The sequence below is a fragment of the Aulonocara stuartgranti genome, assembly GCF_965226115.1.
Source record: "Aulonocara stuartgranti genome assembly, chromosome: 4".
NCBI classification, from domain to species: Eukaryota; Metazoa; Chordata; class Actinopteri; order Cichliformes; family Cichlidae; genus Aulonocara; species Aulonocara stuartgranti.
The window spans coordinates 7,210,263-7,236,048 of NC_138942.1; the positions used below are offsets into that span (position 1 = coordinate 7,210,263).

At 40.8% G+C, this 25,786-nt stretch overlaps 1 protein-coding gene across 4 annotated transcripts in view; it reads left to right on the forward strand.

Moving 5' to 3' along the window:
• The window catches only part of asic2 (acid-sensing (proton-gated) ion channel 2), a 427,006-nt gene extending 401,449 nt beyond the window's left edge, over positions 1–25,557 (forward strand). For all 4 annotated transcript variants that reach the window (XM_082529060.1, XM_082529062.1, XM_082529061.1 and 1 more), the window contains 8 exons: positions 4,283–4,410; positions 10,999–11,149; positions 11,488–11,544; positions 17,034–17,187; positions 19,837–19,928; positions 21,073–21,152; positions 21,805–21,873; positions 23,480–25,557. In XM_082529060.1, coding sequence (XP_082385186.1) covers positions 4,283–4,410; positions 10,999–11,149; positions 11,488–11,544; positions 17,034–17,187; positions 19,837–19,928; positions 21,073–21,152; positions 21,805–21,873; positions 23,480–23,581 — 833 coding nt within the window. In that variant the 3' untranslated portion in view covers positions 23,582–25,557. The remainder of the gene's footprint in view (positions 1–4,282; positions 4,411–10,998; positions 11,150–11,487; positions 11,545–17,033; positions 17,188–19,836; positions 19,929–21,072; positions 21,153–21,804; positions 21,874–23,479) is intronic.
• Positions 25,558–25,786: the final 229 nt, after the last annotated feature.

The following is a 25,786-nucleotide window of genomic DNA, read 5'->3' on the forward strand; positions in this document are numbered from 1 at the left end:
GAATAAGAAAGGAAATAAATATGAAAAATTAAAAAGGGTAAATTTAACTAGGAAGGAATAAAATATAAATTAAGGTTAAAAATGAAATAACTGTACAACACAAATTAGAATGAAGGGTAAATTTAACTGGGAAGAATAAGATAAAATATATAAATTAAAGTTGAAAATAAAATAACTGTACAACAAAATACACAATATAGAACTATATAAGAATGTATGAAGAAATCTAAATATAAATAAATATATACACAATAACAGCAGCTGTACAAGTATTAACCGGAAATGAAGAATATAGTGACCAGTGTTGTGCAAAACCAAAGTCCAGAAAGTCCAGTGTGTGTGTAAGAACTGTATGTGTGGGTCAGTACTGTGTGGTGGTGTGATTGAGAGACCGTATCGCCTGCGGGAAGAAGCTCCTCCTCAGTCTCTCTGTGTTGGTCTTCAGGGAGCGGAATCGCTTTCCTGACCTCAACAGAGAGAACAGTCTGTTGTTGGGATGGCTGAGGTCCTTCACGATCTTCCTGGCCTTGGTCCGGCACCGCCTGCTGTAGATTGAGTGCAGGTCAGGGAGCTCGGAGCGGATGGTGCGCTCAGCTGACCGCACAACCCTCTGTAGAGCTCGTCTGTCAATCAATATCCTAGAGTCTGGAGGAAGAGTGGAGAGGCCCTGAATCAGGGGTAATTGAAGTCCAGTGTGAAGTTTCCACAGTTTGTGATGCTTTTCGGTGCCATGCCATTTCCTGATGTTGGCAGTGGTTGGTCCACTAGATTTTATCCAGTCCAAAATCAACTTGGCCCTCTAACTGTGGCTCTTCATGCTTCCATCTGCTGACAAGCTTTTGAGAGGTGCAGATTTTCCAGCAAGACTTATCCCCTGCCCCAAGTACCAAAACTACCACTACTATACTGACCACATTATAACTGTGCTTTATTGGCCAGCCAACTCACCTGACCTGAACTACTGTTAAGAGGGAGATGAGTAAGCTGATCTCCTCCATTCCACTGCATGGAATGATTTTTAACAAAGGAGCCCTACTCAGTCTTCGAACGTATAACTGAACATATTTCCAAACACTGGACGAAAATAAAAACTTTTTAATGAATCTTAGGAAACATGATGTGAGCTATGCAGTCCTGTAAAGAGGACAGAAATAATGACTTTCACTATGACTTTATGTGTCTCACATTATTTTGTAGGAATTTTGGCCCAATTTATTTACAATGTCGCCTAAGTTCTTTGAGGTACATTCAGCTGTGTGTTGCATTGAGGTAACACTGAGTTACCCTCAAGAATTGGTCAAGCAGCAGCAGCATTCGCCTCCCTCCGATGGCGCCTCTGGAAGAAGAGGCCTCATCACCAAAATCCGCCTGTCACGCACACTGGTATTGCTCATTCTTCTCCATAGATCCGAGACCTGGGTCATCCTCAAGCATGACCTCAACAAGCTCGAGGTCTTCCAAACGCGTTGTTGGTGTCAGATTCTCCAAGTGTCCCTTAATGACTGTCTCAGCGACAGTGCAATATGTAGTCAATGTCACCAAAAGCCCTCGATGGAAGAGCTGGTCCAGAAGTGACGACTACAATGGTTTGGCCACATCTGCCGCATGCAAGCAACTATCGCCTGCCATATCGCCGTCTGCTGCAGCAGCGGCCCGCCCACTGGAGAATCAAGCATGACACGCCCAAGAAGACTCGGATCAAGCAAATTGAATGATCTTAAACAACGGTGTCTAATGTGCGAGTCCATCGTTGAACAAGATGGAAACCCTACGGCACTCACAGCGACGTATTGATTTCGTGGACAACCTAGCCTGCTGGCCAATTTTGTCTTTCCAGGCACAAAAGAAAAAACACTGAGTTGATCACTTTTTGTAGAGGTGCTCACACTTGCTGTTGATCAGTTAATCAAGTACATTTCATTAGCAGCACCTGACTGTCACTTATCCCCTTAATTGCTGTGGGAGGAGTAACATTATATTTAGTTTTTCACGGCACTGTATAGAACCCTATGGAAACTTTATTTTCCTCATTTCTGTAGCCCACAAAAAGAAAAATGAAGTAAAACAAACAATTGAAATATTTTGAAATATTTAATTTTGAAATATTTCATGAATATAAAAATTTACCCATTTTATGCAAAATTAGGGGAACCTGGAAAAAAATATATATTATTGAGCTACTGCTTGCAGAAATACAATGTAAAAACTTGTTAAATGTCCCTTGGCAAAATAAAAACCAGCAGAGAATATATGCTGCAGTTATTGTTTATGCTGACAGCCTTTGTTTATTTGCTACTCATATAAATACAGTTTTGTCATATATATACGATTAAAAGACATTAGACAGCACACAGTCTCACAGGGTGACATACTCCTTTATTAAATAAAACAGCCAGCATAGTTAGTGTCAGTAGCTCAGGGATGAAATTCTTTGTTTACACTGTTAAGTGCTCATTTTAATGAAGGATTATGTCATCCAGTACAACAGAAGGGCTCTTTAATGGTTTTTAATCGTCTTTGGACAACAGTGGCTAATTATGTGCAGTCTTACAGTGCTAATGGGGCATTTGTTACAGCATTATAACAGTAATAGTATAAAAAAAGACATATTTGGGTATTGTGTTTCTCTTTTAACAAGTCCCACTATAAATAACCATATAAAGACAAATATGCTACACTGAATAATTATTGTTCTGTGACATGTTCTTAAGCAGTGGGGTGAAAAAATAGTTAAAATTATGTAAAGTAATATCAACTAGCTGAAAAATTGTGAATCTATGATAGAGATGCTCATTAAAAAAAATGTAACTAGACAGACGAGATTTCTCGCATCACTGAATAGTCCAATCTCAGTATATGTGCAGGGGAGGCTTCGAGTTTTCACATTACACATGTTTGTGTTTCCTATTAGATCACACTAGGCTGTCAAGCTGTCAACATGCCAAACCGAAGATTAAAATTAAGCCCTGCAGTTTCCCACCTTGAGCAGATGAAACCATCGTGAAACTGAATTCGTGTTCAATGATATGCCAAATTTGGCTCAAGCATCAGAGGGGGGGAAAAAATCCCCAAAACTCCATATACACCTTTTGATTGACGCTATACTTTTAATCGTTCAGGTCAGAACCCTTGAAACAGCAACTGCAAGCGAGACCAGCTGCAAACCATGTCAATGTTTTTGTATTCTAATGCAAGCAAATCTCAGCAGCGTCCTCTGTGCTCATGTCCCCACATACTTTTGACCATATGGTATTTACAACATGCACAGATGTTGTGCTGCAGTTGCATGTAAATCACCCTAGTCCAGTGGAAATTTTGATGAGACATTAAATTTGTTAGCTACAGATAAGGCTGTCATCACAAAAGAGATGATCTATTCAAAAGACGTGAAAGATTCAACAGTGCGCAGGATGAAGAACAACAACAATTCCTCCCCCACACATGAATACAGTGTCAGCATCTCTCATCTTGTTTTACATGCACACACCTCCCTGTACTTACTCTCTCAGAAACGTGGACTGATTATCTCTCTCATACAGCCAATGTTTCTTTCATACCCTTTTACACACAACTGATGCTCTCAAACACAGAGCAGGAAAAAAAGCACGTTTGAGCCCTTCATCTGTTGCTAAACGTGACTGCATCCACGCCATCGTCATATCAGTCACTGCAGATGTTTGATTGATGAGTGGATCAGTGAGGGCTGATGCCGTTGTGCATCTGTGTGAGCAGTATGTCGATTTGCGAACGACTCCAGTATCTTGGCTGCCGAGCACCCCGAGGTGTCAGGCTGATCAGCTGGCAGGGGAATGCCGTGATTGAATGTCCAGGAGCAGGCGGCTGAATGTGAGGACACGGAGAGAGAACATTATCGATTTCTGCAAAAATCGCTCTCTCTTTGACCATAAATATTTGGTGCTTGCTTCTGTGAGTGTGTGTGTGTGAGTGCATACAAGTGCTCTGAATAAAAGGATAATAGTCCTTTCAGCTACGGAGTCAGCACTGAACCTGTTTTACTGTCTCTATGATGTCACAACAAATCACATAGCACCTCTCAAGCGTGTTTATTATAATAAAGGCAATCCTACGTCTATGGCTTTGACTCAAAATCCCTGAAATGCGTCACTGAACGATTGTTTCCAACATTAATTTTGCTTTTGAGTTCAAACAGCTTTCAAACAACTTACCTGAACCACTCAGAAAGCCAGCGACATTCAGAGCAAATTTCTGTTTATTAAGAGATTACATTAACTAACAGATCTCGCCGTTTCTTTTCTTCCAGAAGATACAGCCTTTGAGGCAGGTGTGCGGGTACAAATCCACAGCCAGGCAGAGCCTCCATTCATTCACGAACTGGGCTTCGGTGTGGCGCCTGGCTTCCAGACGTTTGTAGCAACACAGGAGCAGAGGGTAGGTGTCTCTCACTCTCTAACTACAGTTAATGGTTAGTTAAAATCTTCTCTCGTCTTTGTGCAGTTTTTCACTCCTTTTTCACATATAAAGCATATCTCACAGTGATAAATGGGACAAAAAAGTATGTGATAAAAAACCTGCCATAACAGGACTGTGAGATTTTCTGCAGGCGTGTGAGTGGATTGGTGTGGAAGCCCATGTGGGTCCCCGTAGTCTGAACTTTCAATTGGCCTCTGTGGTCTCTTGATGATTGTTGGCAGACAAATGATGAACTTCCCTCCATTTACTGGCTTTGACCTTTCTGGAAGAGAGGATCTTCATTCAGTCTCAGCCTTATTCAATCACACTGAAGCTTTCTCACATCACACATGGCCAGTTTTAAAGGCTGCAAGACTCACAGGCACAGCAGTTGTATATGATGTAAATAGCATTTTCAGCGTCACCATTCTCTTCTTCATAAAGTTGGGCTTTTTTCTGTTTTCTTGAGACCTGAGTTGATAAAACTCCACAAAAGGTGTTTCTACACTGCCAGAGTGAATATATTTCTACTTTAGCTCCTGTGAGCCTTGTCAGTTTACTGAGATTATTAGTTCTGTCTTTCACCTTTACCTTTTGTGGCTCTATGTCTTATTTCTTTTTCTTTCTGCCTACCTCCTTCTCCTTTCCTCTCTCACAGTGAGGCTTTTAGAAATATATTGTCTGGCTCAATAGCAGGAGTTGACTAGATTGCCCTTTTTTGAGAAGGCAGATTTCTGTCAAGATAAATTCATTGCCATCTCATTTTTAGAATGGCCTGTGCATCTGGCATGAGAAATGAAATATCTTTTGAAAACTGCTGCTGTCAGTTAGTGCATTTAAAGTTTAAGGTTTACAGCACACACAAAAACAGATTTTATTTTGGCCAATCAAGGCCATTGGATACTAGATAAACCATATAATGAACAAAAAAACCCCACTGGACCAGAAAATCAAGCCAACAAAGGAAGCCAGAGGAAATTGGCTTTAAATATCCACAAAACTGAATCAAAATGATGGTTAACCAGATCAAGTTACACTTAAATTTGAATCTTTTATTCAAAGTAGCTGCTGAAAGTCATAATTGGTTCCCTTAGTGCTTAAATAGCTGGTAAAATTCAGACCTACAATCCTAATTTCAAGAAGACTGATTCAAAATCTAAATACAGTTATAATGCAGTGATTTAGGAATGTCACAAACCCATGTTCTCTTCACAAACAAAAGAGAAAACATATCAATTATTTAAATTAACACATTGCACTATTTTATGCTAAATATATTGAGTTTGATGGCAACAACACATCACGAAAAAGTCAGGACAACAAATGACTGGAAAGGCAAGTGGAAAAGGAAACAGCTGGAGGAACATTTTCTAACCCATTAGGTTAATTGGTAAGAGGCTGATATAAAAAGAACATCTTCGAAAGGCAGAATTTCTCAGAAGTAAAGATGAACAGAGCTGTTTGCAACAAAACATTGTTTATAAATCAGAGAATAGTTTCAGAATAATGTTCTTCAGTGAAAAATTGTGAAACATCTCATTATCTAATCATCACAATATTCTGTGAATCCGGAGAAATCTCTGTGTGAGGGATCTGCTAAATAATCCGTATTGTTATCTTTGGGGCCTCAAGCAGCTCTACAGTAAAAACAGAAATGCTTCTGTCATGGAAATCCCTGTAAGGGCTCAGGAACATTTCTGGAAATCAGTGTTGGATTTACTGCCAAGCAGCATTGTTACAACAAAGAAATAATCGACTAAACATAACCTAAACTTAACCTAACTTTTTGTTCCAAGTTTATCTGCTGCTTCTCTATTAGCAGCCAGTTCTCACCCCCAACTTATCACATAGTGCCTCATAGACAGGAACCTTTGATATCTCTTTTTGACGCAGTAGGTTCAAATTCAAATTTTATTTGTCACACACACAACCATACACAGTATGACATGAGGTGAAATGCCTGTAGCTGTGCAATGCAATGCCCGACCATTAAATGACAGTGGTTTTACAGTATTTACAATTTACAGGTTATTACAAAATTTACAGATTTAACTTAGAAATTTACAGTAAAAAAATGTGCAAATAGCAGAAAGAGATTATAAATTATAGGAAGTGTGCATGAAGAAGAACCAGAGTGCGTGTGGTGATGTGATGTGTGTGAGAGTCCAGTCTTATAGTGATGTGATGTGTGTGGGAGAGTCCAGTCCTACACCTGGTTCAGGGCCTGAATAGCCTGGGGGAAGAAGCTCCTCCTCATTCTCTCTGTTTTGGCCTTAAGGGAGCGGAAGCGCTTCCCAGACCTCAACAGTGAGAAGACTCGATTGTTGGGATGGGAGAGGTCCATCATAATCTTCCTAGCTTTGGTCTTGCACCGCTTGGTGTAGATGGACAGCAGGTCAGGGAGCTCTGATTGAATGATGCGTTTGGCCGAGCGCACCACTCTTTGCAGATCTCGTCTGTCCTGCTTGGTGCTGTTCCCAAACCAGGTGCAGATGTTTCCCGTCAGGACGCTCTCGATGGTGCAGGAGTAAAAGTTCTTGAGCACCTTCAGTGGCAGATGGAAGTCTCTAAGTCTTCTGAGGAAGAAGAGACGCTGACGGGCTTTCTTAACCAGGGTGTTAATGTGACAGGACCATGACAGGTCCTGAGTGATGTGGACACCCAGGTATCAGAAACTGTCCACTCTCTCCACTGGCGTGCCAGTGGTGAGTGGTGAGTGAGATGGAGGGGGAGACTTGTTTTCCTACCCTCACTGATTGGAGTCTGTCTGTGAGGAAGTTGAGGATCCACTGACACAGTGATAAGCTGAGTCCTAGATCCGTCAACTTGGTGAAAAGCTTAGAGGGAATTATTGTGTTGAATGCTGAACTGTAGTCCACGAACAGCATCCTAACATAATTCCCTCTGCCAGTGTCCAGGTGACTCAGGGATGTGTGGAGCAGGTGAGATATGGCATCGTCTGTGGAACAATTAGTCCGGTAAGCAAACTGAAGTGAGTCGATGGTGGCAGGAAGTGAAGAAGTGATGTGATCTCTCATCAGTCTTTCAAAACACTTCATCACAATTGAAGTCAGTGCTACTGGACGGTAGTCATTGTGGCAAGCAGGCTGTTGTTTCTTTGGAACAGGAACAATAATGGACTGTTTGAAGCACGTGGGAACCACAGCTTGGGCCAGGGGGAGGTTGAAGATCTCCGTGAACACCAATGCTAGCTGGTCAGCGCAGGCTCTCAGGAAACGGCCAGGGATTGCATCTGCTCCTGCTGCCTTCCTGGTGTTCACCCCCCTGAAAGTGTTCCTCACGGCATGCTCTGTGATGATGAATGCATTGTCTCCACTGGTGCACTCCGAGCGCGCGCAGCCGTTTGTTGTTTTAATTGCTGCGGCGTCGAAGCGAGCGTAAAACGTGTTCAGCTCATCAGTCAGTGAAGCGTCGGCATTCATCATTGAAGAAGCTGGTCGTAAACATGTTGTTCTACTTTTTGTGTATTTTTTGGTTTGTATCATCACTGTCTGGGATGTTTCCAGTTTCAAATCTTATGAGGAAATTGGATGGTTGTTATCAATCCCTTGCATGCTGTCAGTATGTTACCTCCTCTCCCGTCTAGGTGGTTATCACATCACGGGAAAGGAAATAACTATCAGCAGTGTGATTCCACACATGCTGACACACACACACAGAAACACGAAGAGTGGCTAGAAGAGAAGAGGATGTTTAAAGCACTTGACTTCTCTGTGCCGTACAAGCTCGGGGCTCATCTGTTGAACTTGATATCATTTAGGCACCAAAAATACTTAAGATTGGAAAAGAACATATTTAACGCACATTTTACAAAGATACATTATATGTGCATGTGCACACAGCCTCTAGATGTCATATCTATACAATATGTCTTGCTGTCTTATCACTGAGTAGACTGGACAATGACAGTATACTCAACCTTACTGAAGGCAGAGGAGGGCACCTGCCAGCAATATTTATGGATCTGATAACAACTAAATAAGGTGTGTGAAATATGCCACGATGGTAATGCAGAAAAGTAAAAAAAAAACAATGGTCTAAATATATCGGAGACAGGACTTGTAGTGCTGTTTTCTGTTTTGTTGTTATATTTTCCAATCCAGCAAAATTATGTTAGCAATGCCCAGCACATTGGAAAATGAGGCCAAAGTAAAGATAAGTCAGTAAGGTATTCCAGCGTGAATGTTAGGAACTTATCGTGAACAAAATGTAGTTGAAACCTTGCCTCTTTAAATCACAGCTCATTGCGGTGCAACAAAGAGAGACTTCAGTGAGAGGCAGAAAGGAGAGGAGGAGATCTATCCAGGGATGGTTCAGCCTCTTGGGCAATGAGCCTCCAGGGCTTCTGTCTCAGCTCATCTGTCAGCCCAGTTCTGTGACTGGCAGGGTGAAGACAGCCCCTGCTCTTCCTGCCTGCCTGCTGCGAAAACACTGTCCCTCTCCACAAGCCTGCACGGTGGGAAACACCACTCCAGCTAATTAATGCAGAACTCCACTTTGTATCAGGAGTCTGAGAGGAAAAACCTACCACTTTGAGCAGTTCCCACCTGTCTTTTCAAGCTTTTTCTCCGTAAACCTGGAGGGCATTTTAAAATATGTCCCAAAACAATCAGGATAATGATGATTGTGTAGGGTAATTTGGGACAATGATTTGGAATGAGGCCTTGTGGAGTATGTTAAGAAGCTTGGTGATTAGTGAATATTTGTAATGGATACCAATCAGTTTTCATGTTAAAATGACTGACAAAGACTATAAATGAACTCATTTTTGGTTAATAATATTAGGCGGAGATCAAAGCAGCTTTAATCAAGTGTGTTGAGGCACAAAATACATAGCCTATGGTGAGGGATGAATGAGCCCTCATATGGAGCAGGGCAATTTCGAGTTTAAGCTCCCCGGATGCAGAAATCGCCCTACTGTGGGCTTTTAGCTGAAGCTAAAAGGGCATGGCGTCCCCTTCATTGTCAGAGTCATTCTCCCCAAGGATAAAAAAAATATTTCATTATACTATTATTCCATTGCTCAAAGTCATTATGCTGCAGTTTGCCGTGGTAGCATTAGAATTAAGAAAAATAACATGGATAAGTGCAAATTTTGGAACTTGCTTCTGATTTGTTGAGGTCAGGCTTAAGCCACAACTCTCAAATTTGCTTTTCAGCTCACTCAACCGGCACTAATTTATTGTAGCCCACCCTGTTGTAAACTTTTTTTTTCTTTGCTGACTAAGTTGTAAAGCCTAATTGCATTGCTGGGGTATAACAAGGGGAATGGAACATTGATTAATAACACTTTGACTGGGGCGCAGGCCTCAGCTCTTATTAGATGAAACATAATCAGGTCAGCAGGTCTCAACGCAGTGAAAAGTGATATTGAGCACCTTAGATTATGTGATTACCGGTACTAGAAATAATCAGATTTTGAATCAGCCTCAGCTGACTCTAATTAGGCCAGAAGTGAAGATTAGCTGAGGTGTGAAGGTGGTTTTAAAGGTTAAGGATGAGGGGCACCTTTTGTAAATCTCTAACAAATTAATAATGCCTGGGTGTTTGTAGTCATTGCTCACGCTTCCTCCAGCCATCATGCAGGACATGTTTAATTATTGCAGGAGACATTCTTACCTGCCCAGAAATGGCTAGAGGCTTCTGGGCTATGAAACATTCAACATGGTAGATTGTTGTTTGGATTGTGTTTGAATTTATTGTTCTAATTGCTGGTAAAATGATTGTATCTCCAAGAAATACAGAATTAGGTCTGTCTGGAAGCCGAGATACAACATTACCTGATAGCAAGGCAGAGTTTTTAAATTCTGTCACCGCTAACAAGCAGACTGTGGCCAAATTTCACCTGGCAGGCAGTAGCATTTTGTCTCATCCCAAAAAAAAAAAAAAGTGGTCTTTTGGCAGAGCACGTTGCTTCTCTTGGGATGCGCTGTGATGACAATGAAGGGAACTAAGGAGCAGAGGGTGGTGAGTGATGGATACAGTGCACGGCTGGACCTCACTGCCTCTGTTGTGGAGCAGATGGGCCTCCACGCTGCTCAGCCCGGTGTCCCTCGTTTCTCATCTGTTGTCCCAGTCCTCAGAGCTGCAGGAGCAGGAGGAGAACATTTGGAGTTGTTGTGCTCCCATGTCTGGGTGATGTGGGGGTTTTTTCCCAGACAGACTCTATCTGTTGAATTGTTTTCTGCACCGCCTGGTTTGTTGCGAGGCTCTTCTGCTTTTCCGACTTGGCTAGATTTCAGCAGCCGAGGAAGGTGTTTTGTAGAGCTGCTGTCACTATCAGACCGCGTTGTGGATGGTTGTTGAGTATCTGCAGGTTTTGAAAAGTGTCTTTCAAAAAAAAATAGCATAAAAATCTTGAATATTTTCAAACTGATGATGCATACAGGCACAATAGAAATGTCAATAAAAATCTATAAATAGGTGTAGGTCCTTTTCTTTCTTAGGTCTTGGCCTACATCATTATATGTATTATTACTATGTAATACCACAGGCCTCCAAAGACATCCATCCTTAACCAACCTCCACTTTATTTCCTACCTTTAGCTGACCTACCTGCCTCCCCCATGGGGCGAGTGTGAGTCGAAAGCTCTGGAGTCTGGCTTTTTCCAGGTCTACAGTGTAACTGCCTGCAGGATCGACTGTGAAACACGCTACATAGTGGAGAATTGCAACTGCAGGATGGTGCACATGCCTGGTAAGCTCCCCTGCTGTTCTGACAGGACTGGGCAGAAAAACATCAAAGTAGAGGTGATGTGGTATTGAGCACGAATTCATCAGCAAGAGTTTTCAGCACGGTTTTATGAGATTTAACTCCATTGAGAGGCCTCATAATGATATGATAAGTCAATGCTGGATCAGGTGTTGGCATTTAAAAAGCCCTGGGATTATGTGTCTGGCAGGGGAAAAGGTGCTGTGCCTTGCAGATTGATTCATTTATCTATGTGTTTATGGTGCAAGGGTTTCAAGAACTTAATGTTTAAACACCACTGGGTCAACACCTCTTCTAATGTGTCTTATTTAAACTGCTCCTAGGAGATGCTTCGTACTGCACACCTGAGCAGTACAAGGACTGTGCTGAGCCTGCCCTTGGTAAGTCTGTTTGGATACACACACTTGGGATTCAAGATGATACACATGTAGCCTATGCTGGTTTACATATAATTTTTGCCTCAGCAAAGGATTAGGATTATTTTTTCTGTTGACACAGAGCTTTAATGCTAAACCTGATTTAAAAGTAAGCAACACTGGAGAGAATTTTAAATGGGAAACAGCTCAGGTTAAGAGTAATGTGGTAAAACACATGGACAACAACTGATTGCCACCGTCACACTGCGCATCCTGCTTGTAAGAGAACATAGGCTCTGCAGAGACAATGCTGCTCTTCCACTAAGGCGTCAAAAGTTTCTGTCTATTATATTGTAAGTGTATGTGTCACTTATGAAGTTTTTAAATTAATCAAGAGGAGTCATCTTAATATTTCCCCTTGTGCGTGAAGGGCTCATCAAGTCTGTAACCACCATCAGAGCAGACAGGGACTGCAGTGTAAGAGTTCAATTTAATGCCTGGATGGTCAGAAAGATAATGCGTCATATTTCCTGCATTGAGCTAAAAGACACGACCATGTAAAAAGTTCTGACAGGCCTGGCTCACTTTTTCAGAGTCAAGATTTATATTAACTTTGCCAGTTTTATTAAGTGTAGGCTCATCCAACGACTTCCTATGAAAATGCTTCTGCAAATACATCTGTCTGATATCTTACCAAATTGACACACAAGCCAGGCAGTATTGATTTTTTTGTGATTTTATCTAGATTAAATATCCTGAAAAGCAATAGCCTTTCAAGCCCGCTAGATCATAAGGTGTTTTCTCACCCCGTTTCCTATATATGATTGTCATGTTAGGGTGTGCTAGCAAGACAGGGACTGCAGTGTTAGAGTTCAGTTTAGGCTAGAGGTGGAGCTTATGTGTAGCAAGTTCATTGAAACACTAATAGGCACGCACAACACCTAAATACCAAACTTTAAGGAATATAAAACTACAGCAGCTAATCAACCTGGCAGCACTGTTAAAAAGTCTACTCCATAGCTAATGTAACTATACAATGAACGTTAAGTCCCCACGTTGTACCTGAGAGAGTGAATGCATCAGTAAGGAAGATGAGGACAGACACTTGGTAATTATCTTTTCGCATACAGTAGCAAAGGCCTTCTCTGAGTTTATGCATAAATGCATGTAAACACATTGACAAGAGAAAAGAAGGACAATTATACAACATCTGACTAAACATAGTCTATGCAACAACAACAATCTAATGCTTGTGGTGGTGAGAAGCCCATTTTTAATTAGGAAAAAAAAAATCATCTGTCACCTTTTCAATGTGTCTTCTTTTTTAAAATGCATAAAAAAGGTTGGTGTTTGGAGCTCACTATGATGGAACTACATACAGAAGAAATGATAACAATGACGGAGGCTAGGTTGCAAGAATAAATAGCATGAAGGACAGCAACGGTGTAGCCCCGAGAAGGTAAACATAGACCTGAATAGATGCTTAGAAAATGAGTAAATGGGAAACAGGTCAGTGGAGGGCTGCAGGGAAATCAAGACACACAGAAGCATGTTCTTTTTTTTTTTCTTTTTAAAAAAAAAAAAGAGAAATGGTGGTGCCCTGGTATGTTACCCAAGGTTGCACCTATGGCAGCTCATTCATTATGTGCGCCGCCTTTTTTATACGCCAGGGATTTATGAGCATCTTTCTGCTAATAGTTTAACGCTTCTGACATCCCCACTGAACGGCAAGCAAAAATGCCACAGAAAAACCTATAGCTCACCACTGTCTATGTGCTGTTCAACCTGTGAACCGTAGCAAAAAAAGTTATGAGTTTTGGATGTGCCCCGTTGAACGCGGACCAGTGGGAAAACAAAAAATGTAGGAAGTGGGAATGTGGCTAAAAGTTCCTCTTGAAAGGAACTGAGAAACAGAACAAACACAATAAGAATTGTGACTTTGATGCACATCATGTCTGGCTTGGTTTTCCGCTGTCCCACTGCAGTTTAAAGACTCAAAGACCTTTGCAATGCAAGACATTTCCACTGTTACTGGGGGGGGGAGGAAAGACTAGTAATTAAGACATCATGGCACACCTGAAACTGTTAACCAAAGCCACTGATAGCCATGTTAATTCAAATCTAATATATTTTTATGGTAAACAAAAGCGCATAAACACTGAGCGAGTACATAGATACACTGAATATTAACTAGATTCAGAAGCACAATGAGTAATGATGACCTTTATCAACCTCAACTGCTGGCCAGTGGGAGTTCATCAGCAATACTTGCTCTCATCCTACAGCTTTCTCCCTGCTCAGCCCCCACCTTTTCTCATCTCATCATAAATTATTTCTGGCAAGCAAGGAATAGACAAAACAGTCCAATAAAACTTTGAGGCAATCAGCACCAAGCTGCAGCACTCCCACACCACGAGAGCCCTCGGTGCAACTAGCCCATATTTTGTTAGCATGCACTCGAAAGCACAAGTTACATGGTACGATCATGGAGTGCACAAGGCTTAGGTGCATATTCCAGACAGCTCTTTTACTCTCTCTTCTGTAATTGGCTTCATTTTTGGAACAGTGAGGCTTTCATAATTCCAACACACTCACTTACTCAGCTTGGATCATTGAATGCAAATGAATTCAAGTTTAAAGTCCAACTGCCAATTTGCTATACCCACCACAGGAGATTTCACACAGCAGAGTTTGATTGGGTTTCTTTACCCATATAACTGCGTCACTCAAGTCCTGAAGTAGCCTTGAAAATATATTTTAATAGGAGACAGTTGCATCTGCTGTCTGTGAACAACTTGCTTATCTTTGCTTTTGAGGAAATGTAGATGGCTTAAAACTATAAATCCAGGCAGAAATGGTCTTCAGTTTCTCATGTAGCTGCTTCTTAAAGCAGCATGTTCGTAGTTTTTGTCAGGTAATGTATAACTAGCTGTTAATGCTAGCATTATGAAAATTATGAAATTTATCAGAAGGAAATGCATTATAGTAATTTCACATTTTAGATTAAAATGTTCATGAGAAAAAGAGTGGAGAAGCTGGACAAAGGTTATAGGCTTAGACAAAGAAATCAATCATTCGAATGCATGAGGCCTTGCTCTCATGTATCCAATAACGTCTCATTTGAATAAGAATAAGAGACCACTGTGAAGCCATATTGAATTTCCTCTTGCAATTACGTGACTGTGTGGTCCCGCCAGCTATTAGTGCACCGTGGGGAATATCTGCCTCCTGCTCTGTGATCTGCGGGCCTGCCACAGCGCTGCCTTGGTCAGAAAAAAGGTCTGACTATGTTAACTTCTGCTTTCTTTTCCATTCTGACAGTTTTTTTTTTTAACTCCCACGATTTTTAGCTCTGAAAAGAGAAGTTTTTTCATTGTGGGAAAAAGAGTTCAGTAATCTCTGGCAAAATTCAATGAGCTCTATTTAAACAATTTTAGAAAATCTGACTTTAAGAGATTGATGGGTGAGCAGTCTCAGTACCTGAGAACCTTTTATTTGAAAAAACATTGCTTGATATTACCATCACTCTTGAGAGAGTCGGTGTTATATAGGAGGCTGTGGACTTCACACAACCTCATTCGGTGTATTCAAGTACTTTTTCCTCCGAGTCTGCCAAAGCAGAAGCTTGAGTAGAGCTTGATGTTTCTGCATCAGGACTTTGTCTCCGTCAGGGTAAAGGGTGTATCACAGAGCACATGGTTATGTTTGATGCTTTATAATTTCTTCTCTGTGACACTAATTATGACATTCACTTTCATTAGGGCTTGATTGAGTAAACATCCACATAACACAATAGAACTTTTTAAATGTGGGCAGGCGTTTATGCTGATTTCTATGCCGGTGTTTGTACGTACAGCACGTGTGACCTCTAATTTTAGTTATAATAATGCCAGACGAGCAAGGAAAAGAATAGTAAAAGTCGTCAGTCAAATAATTGTGTTGGTTTGCAGTTGGAAACTATAGTAACTATTAAAAAAGTAAAAATGTGTATCAGTACCTCAATAATGTGTAGTCAGAAGTGACCACATTTAAATGAAAGGGTGAATTTATCAGTTAACATTAGAATGTCGGGTTAGCAGGCTACATCAGTGAACAATGTGGGTGCATTGTGTAGATACAGATCCTGCCAACTACTAAGTATCAAAGTTAAAAAAAAGTACTATAAATACAATACTTCCAAATACAATACAGCCAGGTATCCAGATAATCATCCAGAAAAGGCTTCAAAACCACAAGCACAATTTAGAGATCCAGTTTAGTGTCTTAAAGATGGATATCAGCTACAGCTGCCTGAGTTGGCATTAAGTTTAAAAGGGTTAAAAAGGGTGAGTTTCAAAATCACTCTGTATGTTCCTATGAAGAGGCAGAGACCAAAACTGTTTTTGTATTAGGCTGTAACCATGTTTTTTTTCTTCTTCTTCTTCTTCTGTGACGTTAAACATCATTTTGAGCATTTTAACATCAGGAATTGAGTTCTGGAGCTTCAGCTGGACACTCAGGGAACTGCTGTTTTTGGTGCTTCTACAGTGCGCACACAATTGAGAGCAGAGTGACTACTGTGGACTGGATAAACTTAAACTTCATACATAAAAATGGGGTTATGTGGAGGTGTGGGTGGGTTTTGTCCTTCAGAACATCACTTTAGTGAAACAAGCAAACTAGTTTATTTCTCTGATTCATTGTTTGTCTGCACAAATGCTGCTCTCACTCTTCGTTCTCTATGCTGTTCACTGTCCACTATTCTCGCTCTCAGTGGTTTAAAAAAGCATTTGGGCCCAAGTCTAGATGTATTTGCAGTCAGTTACTGCTCTATACCTTAATATAAGCAAACGGCTTTTATGAACTTTTGTGGCCACTCACCATTAGATAACTGAGAAAGGACAGTAAGCCCCACTAAAAATCCCAGAAAGCACTATCCTCTGAGCAGGGCAAAGAAAAGGGTTTGCAATCCCAGGGGACAATTCCTATAGTATAGACATTATTTTAGTCTTTTATTATATCTTGTAATAAGAGATATATATTCTGTAGTCTCAACGGTGAGTTGATTTTCTCATACAATATTAGATTAATATATCGACCGCTTTGTGCAGATGACTCACTTCCTGGACATTTTTATTGAAATTTATTATTACACCACTTCGGTCTGGGCAAAGGTTCTTTAAATAAATGGGATGAGTCGTTTTTGCCAGTTTGATATGAAATGCCTGTGGGATGAAGGGCTTAAAAAAATGCGGAGATTGTCAGTTTAATATTCAAAAACACATCAGGAGCCTCACACCCACAATCAATACTTTATGAAACTCTTTATGAAAACACTGTTCAGGTAGATATGAGCCAGTTTGGTCCATTTGCTGCCTTCAGATTGGATTTCTGACGATGTCAGGAATTGGAATCTAACGTTTTTTTCTTGTGTCAATCATGCTCATCCCATCCTCTGTCATTCTGTTCCTTTTTTTAAAATTTCAAATTTAAATACGCTCCCCCCCCATCTCCATAACCACATCTTTATGAAGCTAAACTGTCTGCTGTGGAAAGCAGTAACTGCATGTGCAGGACGCCATGCAACATGACCCGCTACAACAAAGAGTTATCCATGGTCAAAATCCCCAGCAAGACTTCAGCCCGCTACCTGCAGAAAAAGTTCAACAAGTCAGAGAAGTACATCACGTGAGTAGATAACGCTCCTTATCATCTGCTATATTATAGTAATTAGTACATAACCATGCTACAGTTTGTCCTGTTATTGCTGTTGGAAATGACACTATGTATGTATAAGGTGTTATAGACACAAAACATAGGCCATTGTAGCCCGTTAGCATGGTGTTGTTAGGCAACATGATGATGTTATAGTGTATACAGTGGGGCAAAAAAGTATTTAGTCAGCCACCGATTGTGCAAGTTCCCCCACTTAAAATGATGACAGAGGTCAGTAATTTGCACCAGAGGTACACTTCAACTGTGAGAGACAGAATGTGAAAAAAAAATCCATGAATCCACATGGTAGGATTTGTAAAGAATTTATTCGTAAATTAGGGTGGAAAATAAGTATTTGGTCACCTCAAACAAGGAAAATCTCTGGCTCTCACAGACCTGTAACGTCTTCTGTAAGAAGCTTTTCTGTCCCCCACTCGTTACCTGTATGAATGGCACCTGTTTGAACTCATCATCTGTATAAAAGACACCTGTCCACAGCCTCAAACAGTCAGACTCCAAACTCCGCCATGGCCAAGACCAAAGAGCTTTCGAAGGACACCAGGAAAAGTATTGTAGACCTGCACCAGACTGGGAAGAGTGAATCTACAATAGGCAAGCAGCTTGGTGTGAAAAAATCAACTGTGGGAGCAATCATCAGAAAATGGAAGACATACAAGACCACTGATAATCTCCCTCGATCTGGGGCTCCACGCAAGATCTCATCCCGTGGGGTCAAAATGATCATGAGAACGGTGAGCAAAGATCCCAGAACCACACGGGGGGACCTGGTGAATGACCTGCAGAGAGCTGGGACCAAAGTAACAAAGGTCACCATCAGTAACACACTACAACGGCAGGGAATCAAATCCCGCAGTGCCAGACGTGTTCCGCTGCTGAAGCCAGTGCATGTCCAGGCCCGTCTGAAGTTTGCCAGAGAGCACATGGATGATACAGCAGAGGATTGGGAGAATGTCATGTGGTCAGATGAAACCAAAGTAGAACTTTTTGGTATAAACTCAACTCGTCGTGTTTGGAGGAAGAAGAATACTGAGTTGCATCCCAAGAACACCATACCTACTGTGAAGCATGAGGGTGGAAACATCATGCTATGGGGCTGTTTTTCTGCCGAGGGGACAGGACGACTGATCCGTGTTAAGGACAGAATGAATGGGGCCATGTATCGTGAGATTTTGAGCCAAAACCTCCTTCCATCAGTGAGAACTTTGAAGATGAAACGAGGCTGGGTCTTCCAACATGACAATGATCCAAAACACACCGCCCGGGCAACAAAGGAGTGGCTCCGTAAGAAGCATTTGAAAGTCCTGGAGTGGCCTAGCCAGTCTCCAGACCTCAACCCCATAGAAAATCTGTGGCGGGAGTTGAAAGTCCGTGTTGCTCGGCGACAGCCCCAAAACATCACTGCTCTCGAGAAGATCTGCATGGAGGAATGGGCCAAAATACCAGCTACTGTGTGTGCAAACCTGGTAAAGACCTATAGTAAACGTTTGACCTCTGTTATTGCCAACAAAGGTTATGTTACAAAGTATTGAGTTGTATTTTTGTTATTGACCAAATACTTATTTTCCACCCTGATTTACGAATAAATTCTTTACAAATCCTACCATGTGGATTCATGGATTTTTTTTTCACATTCTGTCTCTCACAGTTGAAGTGTACCTCTGGTGCAAATTACTGACCCCTGTCATCATTTTAGGTGGGGGAACTTGCACAATCGGTGGCTGACTAAATACTTTTTTGCCCCACTGTAATTCAGCTTTTGCAGATGTTGACAGAATAAGGTGTGATAAGTAGCTGAAAGTGCATGAAGGCAAAAAAAAAAAATCAGATAATTTTAGTCCATTGGTAGGTGGTTGCCAAGCAACCTGATGATTTCAGAATATGTTGTGCATAACTGAGGATTTGTGAATATAAATTAGATGTTATTATCATAAAATGAAAATAACGTCAGTTGTTATGGGTTTGTGAACAATGAAAACATGCCATTTGGTGCAAGGCAACATGATGCAACCATAATGTCTAATATAGATGAGAACCTTCAGGACGAGTTTTTCGGAGAAAAAAATAAACACACAAACTTCTTTTAAAGCATGATGGCTTCCAGATACAAAATTCCTACACTTATAACTGATCCTGTGGTACAGTTTATAATTTATAGTTATCTTTAACCTTAATTAAACCCAGTTCAATGAGTACTAATGTGCTTTTGTTGATTAATTAGAACTGTTCACTTTGTTTACTCGTAAACGTATGCAACATGACATTTTACAACTGAATAAAAAAGGAGCTGAGCTTACTGTGTCTATGAATTGATCATTTGAAGGGGAGACAGACAAAAAAAGGAGAAAACCAAACTCTGCCTGTAAAGAGGTTAAGCAGTTTCTCCTTGCGAATTACCCGCGCAAACCACTTGGCCTTTTCTCTGTTCTTGCTTTAAATAAAGGTTGTAGATAACAGGGATTGTTGAAAGCTGAATTAAGGTAGTAAGCAAGTTGTTTTTCCTCTAGTCACTCTTGAAATAAATGAACTATTATTAACTGAAGTTTTTACCTGAAGTGGGGTTTTATTAGGAAAAATAAATGAACCTTCTGTTACCTTTTACAGAGACAACATCTTGGTGTTGGATGTGTTCTTTGAAGCTTTAAACTACGAGACCATCGAGCAGAAGAAAGCCTATGAGGTGGCAGGCTTGCTGGGTAGGTGGGCTCATTGATTACCTTGATTTCCAAACCTGGATTTCATATGGAAAACAAACAGAACGCATGTATAAAATCTTGCATTTTTCATAGATTATACTGTTTACTTGATTCATATTTAAGTTATAAAATGTGTTGCTTTTGTTAGGTTACTGTATTTTTGAGATTTATTTCTATTTCTTATATAAAGGATGTTCGCCGTAGCTAAATTACTCTTTACTTATTGGTAATGGAGCATCTTGTCTTAAAAAGATAATTCCAACATACCTCATAAATTTAGCTATTAATAATCTCCATGTTTCCTTATTAGAGATTGAACACAGGAAGCTCAGTAAAGTTTATGTTTTCATATTATATAGTTTATGAAGGCCAGTGGCTTTGAGACGAGCTGTGATGGTTTGAGATGTTCTGGGATTCTGGTGTCAAAACTACCAAAGAAAATAAACCATGTCAAATATGGCCGTTCAGTCAGGTGCTGCTGACGTCACAGACAGCATCTCTGCCCTTATGTGCCAAAGCAATATTAGATGCGGACGGATAGCAGACCTGTTTTAGAGAGCAATAAAGTCGGCATTAGTAGTTAGCACTGTGGTTCATGCCCTGCATTTTGTTTAGGTGTCCTATCACTCCCTGCTGTGTTTCCTTTTTCCTCCTGAGCAGCTTCAGAATTGGTGCAGAGCTTTCTGATAGACTATTTCCAAATTAAATGATCCCTTTCTACTTTTTCTACTTTCTAAAAGGCAATAAATGCACTAAAAAGTGCAATTTTTTTGTCATTTTAATGACCTTTCAAGACCTAACATATCTTTTGTATCAGTTTGGTCCAACAAACTGCAGCACCATCTGATGAGCCATCAAAACCATGGATCTGTCAGTGTCGCTCGACTTTCTGGGTCACATCCTTTATTTCACCAGTAGCAACACGCCTCTTGCAATTTATAACACCAGGCTGTTTTCACAATGAAAAAAAAATTGTCTCTCTTTCTGCCTGTCTGTCCCCGTTATCTGTGCCTACGTGTTGCAAGTAAATCAAATCAAGTCTTTCCCCTGACCATGACACAAAGATCTTTCCAGAAAAACAAAAGAGTGTCTTCGCTTTGTATTTCTCTTGGTGTGTCTGTACTGTACTTCTGTCCTTCCACAGGTGATATTGGTGGCCAGATGGGTTTGTTCATTGGAGCCAGCATCCTCACCATCTTAGAGCTGTTTGACTACGCGTATGAGGTCTGTTTCAAATTTCTTACTGTCATATATACCTGTTGAAATGACTAATAAATCCTGAACACCAGCCCTGCTCTCAATAGAGTTTAATAATTTTTGTTTTTTTGATTTTTGGCAGAGCCCTGATTGTGAATGGTGACAACAGAATCAATGTCACAGATACAAAAAGCAGATCAAAAGCTAAATTCACTCTGGTTCTGGCTGAGATAAAGGACTGTGGGATGATACTTTTCCATTACCTTTACTCTATTGTGCGCCTTTTTTTTAGAGCTTCTCATGCTGCTTTCAGCTTCGTGGGGTTCTGATAAGCACATAACAGTCTTCGCCTGCCCTAGGGTTTTACAGATACACAGAAAAAGTCATTTTGAAGAATTTTTCCTTCATTTTAATGACCATATTATGGGGTTATGGGGATAAGAAGGCCTCATGTTGCTGACATAAGCATTTCTAAAGCAACTTTTTTCAACATGAAAGCTGTTGCTTTCACGCTGAGCTTATTGTAATGTCGTACTTTGTTGCCACATTTCCCACCTAATTACGTTTTTGCCTTGAAACCAAATGTTTCTTTACAGTCAGTAATTACAAGAAGAGCTCTCAGAGATCTTCTCTAACAGTTGGAATTAAGTGTTTCTGATTTTTATTTTCTGATCTGCAGGTGGTGAAAGACAGACTACTGGACTTACTAAGCAGAGAGGAGGAGGAGGAGAGTCATGGAGAGGACGTGGTAAGAGTGACCTTTACACTTTTTCTTGTTAGTCGTCTTCACTGAGAGCTCTTTGGAAGTGGAGCATGTAAATCTGGTATAATTTCACTCACTCCGATCATGCATATCAAACCGTGCACTATTCCTGCTCCTCCACACAAGCATGTAGAAAGGGCACCCAAGCAAGACTAAGACTGTGTTCTGACCATGTCATGGCAATTTGGCAGGAAAGCTTAGCTCCAAAAGAGATGTCTTGATGAAACCAAGCAGCAACAACCACTGTCTTTAGTGTTACTAATGTCAGCGACAGTATAAGGAGTACCATGATGTTGATGGACAGAACTGTCAAACTGTGCCCGAATTTAATATAAATTTGAAGGAGGATATCTGCAGAGTAGTCAGTGAGAATTATCAGCTTTCAGTAGCAACTTATTAGACATTACTTTTTGTTTGCTAATTGATTTTGTTATTATTATTATTATTATTTAGTTTTTGTGTATTTATTATTGTTTGTTTTGCTGCACTTTATTAAAACTGAAAAAATTGCTCATGTGTATATCCATATCTCCTATGCTAACAAAGTTATCCAGTCATGACTGAGTTTCAGTTTTAATAATGGAATAATTAGCTGGTCTACTGGTTAGCACTCCCAGTTATGTGAGTGCAGAGGTTAGCACTTTTCCCCTCACATCAAGAGGGTTCATTACATAGGAAAAAACCCTCCAGAAGAACCAGGCTCAGGAGGAGGCAGCCATCTACTACATTCAGTTGGGGATGATGGAAAGAGAAGAGAGCAGAGAGAGACAGGACAAAATACATACTATAAAGAGAGAGCCAGACTTTAATGATAGCTGATGAGTAAATGCAAAGTAGTATATAAATGCACAAAAAATGAAAAGTGGTGAACTTCTGCACTTCACAGTGCATCATGCAAATTTCCCAGCAGCCTAGGTGCATTACATCGTGTCTCCCAAATCCAAACTGGGAGCCCTCCCAAACTATTTTTAAAGAGAGCAACATGCTCTGTTGGGGTGATATGGTACTATGAGGACTTTAAGATAAGCTAGCACATGATTATTCAAGACCTTGAATGTGAGAAGAAGGGTTTTAAATTTGATTCTGAACTAACAGGGAGCCAATGAAGCGAAGCCAGTATAGGGGAAATATGCTCTCTCTTTCTAGTCCCTATCGGTACTCTCGCTGCAGCGTTCTGGATCAACTGAAGGCTTTTGAGGGAGCTTTTAGAACAACTTGATATTTACAATAGTCCAACCTAAGTAATAAATGCAGTAAGCAACTTGTTATAGCATCACTAATTGTTTTTATCCTGAGTTAGTATTAGGTTAGACACCATGTTTCTAAGATTTTTAGGGCCGAGTACAATAACCTCAGATTTATCATTTGTTTTGTTTTCCTGAATTCAGATTAAGGAAATGAAAACACATTAAGCCAGTGAGGGTTTGTGCATCTTATTGGTCAAGTAAAAACCTTTTGATCAGACCTTGCATACTTATACTAATTCAGTTTTCAGAGTTCAGGTGGAAGTTTGGTCATTCTAAATACTACCTGTAGGATCGTGCCACTTTATAATGTGACCTAGCCCTTGGCCTTTCACTCTTTTTCCCAGAGTTCCTGTGACCCTGTGGCAAACCACTCAGAGTCCATCAGCCACACTGTGACTGTCCCCTTGCAGACAACGCTGGGCACCCTGGAGGAGATTGCCTGCTGAAGCCCGTCTCCCTTCCCCTCAGAGCAACACATATCCAGCGGCTGCCTCCACTAGGTGGCGCTACATCCTTCGCTACAGCATCCTGCAGGACCTTAAAAAGGGGGGGGAGGAGACAAGGACAAGAACACTGGTTGGTCTAAGGACAGCGCTTTGCTCTGTTACACCCCTCCCCCCGTCTGAGGCACTAATAGGGATGAAGGAGCTGTCAGCTGGACTTATCAGCACTTTTTGTCACCCTGCAATAGGAGGGTGGCCTCTGCTGTGCCAAACCCGCAGTGGGGTCTGAGTCTCCACATGCACGCACACACAAAAAATGTGACTGGGTGGGACAATAACCCATAAAGGGGACTCATCCCTGTGCAGCATATTTATGTAAAATAACACAAATATGTTGCTCACTGCCAAACGAACTGTACAAAAATTGGTTTCGACTGTCCAAACTGCATGCGTCGATCTCTCTTGCTCTCTTTGCTGATGCATACGTTGGACTGCAGTGTTGCTTTACTCTATATGTGCGCCATTTGCCCCGCCCCCCATCTGCAGCACAGGCCTGTAACAAGGGCCCAGGTGAGAAATTGAACTTCGAATGTACAGATTGAACGTATGGTTGTTTAAAATCATAGTTCAGGTTGTGACCAAACCGTCTCTGAAATCTATTCTAATGAGCAGTTTATCATTTCTTTAATATGCAGCTAATTATCTTTGTAGTAGGAGTTGGTGAAGTGTGAGGGAGAAAAAAACTTAATATTTTTTGCTTTGTTTATTGAAAACAGTGTGAACATTTAGGAGCCCACATTTTGCATATTCTTTTCACCTTTCAGTTTCTGTTTAACGAGTTTACTCGAAGGCAAGTTTGTTGCGTGCAGTGCTAAGCCCTTCTTTACAGGCATCTTTAAAATGATGCCGTATGCTTACATTTAATTTATGTGAATAAAGGACTTGCTTCTGGCTGCTGCACTTCACCAGAGGATTTATTTGCCTGCCAGACAGCAAGCCTTGTACAAAACACTGCAGTAAATGAATACGGCCAGGGAGTTGTTAAACCATTATTTCATTAAGAGAATGTCAGGGTGAAATTTTGGACAGCTATTACCATTTTATCAAGAATGGCATCGTTTTGTCCTCGGCCAAAAGAAATCCCCAAGCTTAACAATTTTAAACCATTTTCATGATTATAAAAATGATTACAAAAGCACCATGAGGAGTATTTGGCTAGGATGTTTGTTAGGATACAGGGTCTGCTGTGTTATGGTGTAAATAATTGTGTTTTATTTTCTCTCTATGGCTTTCATAAAAACGGGTACCACGCAGAGATGCCTGAAGCAACTCTTATTCAAAAGAACTTTGGTGAAACGTCAACTCCAGGTCCACAATTGACTGCATATATGTCACGTTTCTTTAAGAATATTACTCATTCAGCAGTTCTAAGTAGGCCAGTATGTTATTGAGGTAGTTGAATGTCGTGCTAAAAATGAAAGACCCATGCTTTTCAGTACGGGTTTAGCTGAACCTTGAGTGTACTCAAAAGCAACCATTACATAGTACATCGTGGCTTCACACCAAAAGCTTTTGTGATACTACTCGGAAGATTTAGTGTATCTGAGTTTTTTGGGTTTGTTTGTTTGGGGTTTTTTTTATTTTTTATTTCTAGCCCATGATCATCCTGGCTTGGTCTCTGTCATCATGGTAATATACATTACAGGTAGGAATGAATTCAAGTGCTTTGTTAGACTGTTTGAATTATGATTTCCATCTGTGGCTCAACCTGCTGTATGTGTGTATCTCATGTTGTGGCTTCAGACGAACACAGTCCTCAGCTACCCTGCAGGGGGAAACATAAATGTGTCTCTTCTCTCGCCGGCACCGACACTGGCTGTTTCTTCTGTCTACGTCAGCTTCAGTTGTTATTGGAGGACAGCGTTTTCTCATTTTGTGATGCAGCATACAGTGTGTGTTTTTAATGTGAAATGATTAAATGAAAACATTGTTTTGCAGCGGCTGGGGTGTTTTTGTGGTACGGATGAGCAAGACAAGCCTGTTTGCGTATCACCGGTGAACAGCAAGGACACTTAATGTGTTTTACAAGGGCATCACGCAGGAAACAGAGGATCAGAAGAAGAGTTGCTGGGAATGAAAACTGAGGATAGTTGGAGTTCAGGCATCTGCAACCTCAGCTGAAATAATGACGTTACGTCTCTGTAAGCT